This window comes from Austrofundulus limnaeus, unplaced genomic scaffold (genome assembly GCF_001266775.1).
Source record: "Austrofundulus limnaeus strain Quisiro unplaced genomic scaffold, Austrofundulus_limnaeus-1.0 Scaffold296, whole genome shotgun sequence".
Taxonomy (NCBI): Eukaryota; Metazoa; Chordata; class Actinopteri; order Cyprinodontiformes; family Rivulidae; genus Austrofundulus; species Austrofundulus limnaeus.
This window is the reverse complement of record NW_013952698.1, coordinates 122132-127422: the sequence shown is the minus strand read 5'-3', so window position 1 is coordinate 127422 and position 5291 is coordinate 122132. Positions and strand designations below refer to the sequence as shown.

Sequence of the window (5291 nt, the reverse complement as noted above, 5' to 3'; positions counted from 1 at the left end):
CACACACACACACACACACACACACACACACACACACACACACACACACACACACACAAAAAGACATTTGCTAACTAGAAGTACTTTATCACGATTTAATGTATTGGCACTTGTTTAGTGCTTCCGGTACCTCCAGGTGCTGCCAGTCAGGTACCTGCTATAAGATTTATTGCCAAGAAGCGTTGTTACAACAAAGAAATAATCTACCAAACACAAATTTTCTTACTTTTCATTCTAAGTTTGGTTTCAATTGAGGCATGAAATGCAAGACCATTAACAGAATTCAGATTATGATCTGAGTTTTGTTTCATATTTTTAGACTAGCTGAATTGAAATGCAAGTTTCTGTCTGACCAGACTGGTGATGATGACGATGGACCTCTCAGTGAGAGAGGGGCCAGTGTAAACACAATGCTAGCCTTGTTGCGCTTCGTGAAAAGGGTAAAGCTGGCATTCTGTGGAGAGCTCTCTGGAAATTGCAGTGTGACTCTATGACAGACTGTCCCATTCAGATAGCTGCCAGAAGCCTGCTGCTGTGATGTAGTTAGTGTCCCAAAACAGAGGAGTTATAAAAGTGTTGGCTGGCAGCTTTGGCCACAGTGATTCTTTTCTCTCATGGCTGGAGAGAAATTGGTCGTTTGAAGTCTCTTGATGGTTGTAGGATTTTGGTCCTGCTGATTGACTGTGCAATCTTGTTCTGAAACAGTTCAGATTTATAATCACTCTTAAGGGGTTAGATTTTTGCTCATAAAAAGCCTTTGATCAAGTTTTTGAAAAATCTGCTGTACAGTTTATTTTGTCATAATCTTAGTTACTAACAGATGGTTTGAACAGGAAGTGCATCAATACAGAAGGCATCTACGGAATGAAACTCCGTCGCAGCACCAAATTTATCAAGTTGTTTTAATCCAGTGACAGACACGCTTATACTAGAGCCTGTTCAGTTTTTTTTTACTTGTTTTTCAGCTCTTGGATCCAGTTTTAGAGTATTCTAAATCTGGAATATAGTACAGGAAGTTGAACTCAGAGAAGTGGATGTGCCCAAGGATGTGACCTCATGTACAGCATCAGATTATCGGAGGCAGCATTTACTCTTAGCTTCCTGACCGTTGAGCCATGTCACCTCTTTAAAGGGAACTGAAAGAGGAAGGAGGGAGGTTTGAGGGAGGACAGAGAGCCAATATTTAGCATGACTTGATTCATAGGTCATCATTTAATTATGACTCTTCTTTTGGTCTGATTTGCTGTCTTTGAAACTCAGGCCATAAATTTCTGTTATATGCTTTGCTGGCATGAAGAAGTGCTTGGCTAAATGAGTCCTTCGAGTCTGGTCAGATCTCACCACAAGATTTCATTCCAGCATAGCAGACGGCAATCTTGACTCCTATGACCCAAACTAGGGGCTCTATAGCGGAGATATAAACTGAAACAAGTTTTTAAAAAACATTTTACCAATTAGAGATTATAGTAAAGGTCTAATTTTGTGTGGTTTCAATCCTGTACAATGAAATGTACTCTATATTTACATACTGTTTCCCTGCGTCACGGAAACTTCTGTACTAGTTGTGAAAGTGTGAATAAAAAAAGACTGGATTGTTCTGCTTTCTGTATGAGCAAGTATATCTTCCTGAAAAAGGGGTTGTGGTTTTCCTGAAGCAGAAGCACGTTACTCATATTCTTTTTCATTTTTCTGGAGGTACTCTATGCGTGGGTGTGTTCACCAGCTCTAATGGTAGCAGTGAGAACACCTCACCTGTGAGAGGATCTGATCACCTCACCATGACAGAGGCCCAGGTAAGTTCAACCTCTGGAGTTCCAGCAGTGGTGGTGTCAAATGTGACTTCAGTTTTGCTTTTTGTTTCTCTTTGTAAAATGTGATCGTCGTTGCAGAGTCCATGGCCTCAGGGCACAGAGTGCGTGGCCAAGTACAACTTTAAGGGCACTTCAGAGCAGGACCTGCCATTTAACAAAGGAGACATTTTGACCATCATCGTTGTCACAAAAGTAAACCTTCGTTCCAGTGATGATGGACTGTTCTAGGTTTATTTATTTTTATTAAATGATGGTGTTATATCTTCTAACCGTTCCTGACGTTTTTGTGTTCCAGGATCCGAATTGGTACCATGCTAAAAACACTGCAGGACGTGAGGGAACAATTCCCGCCAACTATGTTCAGAAAAGAGAAGGCGTGAAATCTGGAGGCAAACTGAGTTTAATGCCGTAGGTACACATCTCAACATCTAACACAGATGTGGTCAGACACTAATTACTGGCATGGTGGCCAGCAATGCAATATATTGACTTGTCTGAACCATTCTTTGTGAAATGATTATACAACATGCAACTGAGTACTTGAATTAGATGCACAGGTTTGAACTTATTGTGGATTTTCTCTAATTAACAAGCATTTTTATATCCAGGTCCAAATACACCCCTACATTCATAAATGTCCTTTAGCACATACCTGCTGTTGGATAGTTGAGGACCATTTTTAACATGTTAGACACGCGCTTTTTGTAGCTGTCAAGTTTCTAGCATAATTCTGGTAAATATTTGACCACTTTTTTATTTTTTATTTTTTAGCAGAATTTGAGTTAATTTAAATTGTTTGGTTTCCTGGCCTGGATATGGCTTTATAGCATAGTCCACAAATTTTCAATAAGGTTTGGATTGGAGCTTTGGGAAGGCAGCTCTTGAAGCTTAATGATTGCCTGTTTTATCTTATCAGAAACCAGTTTTTGTCTTCGTGTGCACGCTATATTATTTTCCAGTTGGAACAGTAAATATATTCAATTTCCAACTGTTTAATAGTACAATTACACCTCGTTATTTATTATTCCATCCACTTTGTGCAGCCCACCAGTACCACAACATCATGCTACCACTTCCACCACCTCAGTTTATTTGAACTTGTGCATCCAGTTGTATCACTTCACCGTGGAACAAAAGCAATTTAAATAAATGTTTGACTCTCATGACCATGATAAGTGTATGTAAACGTCAGTACGAATACCAACTTAAACTTACTGTTTCAAAGCAAACAGTGTTGGGTTAGTGTGTCTGAGTCTTGTGCAACAACACAAGTTTGATATGTTGTTTACAGAAACGGCTAAAATAGCTGCATTTCACCCTGAATTTGAAACTGCGCGGTTGCAGAAGCCAGTGGCCTGTTTGCTGTTTGCAGTGACGCTCTGCTTGTGTGAATGGAGCCAACAGTTTAGTCGGGCTTGTGTCGTAATTGAAGTGCACTTCTATACTGCTTCCAGCTCAGCTCTGCATGAACTCCCCACAACTTCCTGTTGTTTCTTTTCTATTTCAGTTTGAAGTAATCTGAAAAATCTCCCTATTTGCCCTTATGATAAGTTTCCGGTGTTGTATGTACCTCTGCATAAATGCTAAATAGGTTTATTTTTAGCGTGCCTGATTGCAAAATTTTCTCAAACTTTGAAGATAAGAAATTTCATACTAACAACCAAAAAACAAACAGGAATAAAAATGCAACAACGTCTTTTAGGGAATCTCCATCAGTCGCACAGTTACGTCATAAAATGGCATTCTGTATCCAAAACGCAGAGGAAAACTACTTCAGTAATGGTGATCACTGAGGAGGAAGTAGATTCTATTTCTGTGACTATTGCCTGAGTTTTCCAACAAGCATCTCTGTGTGATACTTCACTTTCTCATGGAGCCACATGTAAATGCGCCCGCTGCACATTCCAAAGTAACATTTGAATGTGTGACCGCCTCAGTAAGAAAACGGGTCTCACGGAATATGCAAATTGCTTTAATCTTGACATCTGGATTCTGCCGACGGCATTTTATTCATTTGCATTAAAGGCTGATGGAAGGTCACTGACAGATCATATGGGCGTTTTGAACAAAGAAAAATGGAAATTACTCAAGGCAAAATGAAAATAACCACAGCTGCACAGACCCAAAACTGCTTCAAGCTCTTCACTCTGAATTGTTTTTACATACGGCTGTGTGTCTGAATATATTTCCAAAACTTAATTTCACCCCATCTAGCTCACCTGAACATCACATCCACTTCATGGCAACAGGATAAACATACAACCTCAAGCTTATACACACTCCTCCAGTAATATTTTCAATAATGTCCCTTAACTGTTACAACCTCAAACACATGCTTTTTGTAAACCATCAACAATCCTCTGTGTGCAGTAAATCTAGCTGCATATCTGACTACTTTTCTAAGCAAAGTCTACAAATTTTTGTCATGATTGAGGTTGGGCTTTTTGAAAAGTCGTTCCATAAGCTTTCTTGTTCGTAAAACGTAACTATTAAAAAACAATTTTTTATGTGTCTGGGATCATTGGGCCTCATGCAAGAACCGTTCGTACGCACAGATTTGTTCTTAAGTTGTGCATACGAGTGATTTAGGAGAATTTGAGGCATTCCCCTATGATTTCGTATTCTAAGATTTTCTTCAGATATGAACAAAATTCACGAGTGGTCCAGACCTGTCGTATATTTTATGAGCAGTCTGCTGTTATCCAGATGGGTTTTCTTCACTAAGAACTTTAGATTTCGTTATTTAGAAAATATTTTGAGTTGAAAATAAATCACACTCCATAATTATGTTAACAATAGTTTATTCTGTTTTGAACTGGAATTAGATTTTAACGACATAAATTGATTAGATTAAGTTAAATTGGCTTTTAATGCTGTTGTATAACACTACAATATTAATGTGAAGATCACAAACTAAAATCCAACTTAAACTAGACATGGGTTTTTACGATGTAAAAACAAGTGTGCATTGCCGCATAGCATGTCATTGCAGCATGGCTTTGCCTGCAAAATGAATTTTGACCAAGTTCAAATGTGTTTTCTATACCAGCTTGTGCCTGTCACGTCAGCAGGTGTTTGTAATTAAGGTAATTGTGTRACAATATGAAGTTKGAAGAGATTTTTGTTAAAGTTGCAGTAGCTGGTTTTGAACCCTGATCTCCCACATGAAAGCCCACAGTGCTCATCATGAGAATATAGGAGATGTGGCAGAGGACAATCCCAGGGTTTGGATTGTATGTATACAGAAAAAGTTTACCTTGCCAGTGCAATTATTGATACTTAAGTGCAATATATTACAGCAATAGGACAACATAAAGACAGTATTACAGTAAAACATCAAAATACAATCATATTATTAATATTGTAATCACTGAACTACTGAGTTTAAATTTTATGAAACTATGGTGCAGTACCATATTGTGTAGAGGCAGTAGGGGGCAGTATTGGACCAAAACAAGGCTCCATTGACTACTGTTATAA

The 5291-nt window shown here is 38.5% G+C and overlaps 1 protein-coding gene across 2 annotated transcripts in view; it reads left to right on the top strand.

The window, feature by feature from the left end:
* Positions 1-5291, top strand: part of LOC106526842 (tyrosine-protein kinase CSK) — a 26977-nt gene that overhangs the window by 11189 nt on the left and 10497 nt on the right. For both annotated transcript variants that reach the window (XM_014021533.1, XM_014021534.1), the window contains exons 2-4: positions 1696-1793; positions 1890-2003; positions 2107-2219. In XM_014021533.1, the coding sequence (XP_013876987.1) occupies positions 1779-1793; positions 1890-2003; positions 2107-2219 (242 nt within the window). In that variant the 5' untranslated portion in view covers positions 1696-1778. The remainder of the gene's footprint in view (positions 1-1695; positions 1794-1889; positions 2004-2106; positions 2220-5291) is intronic.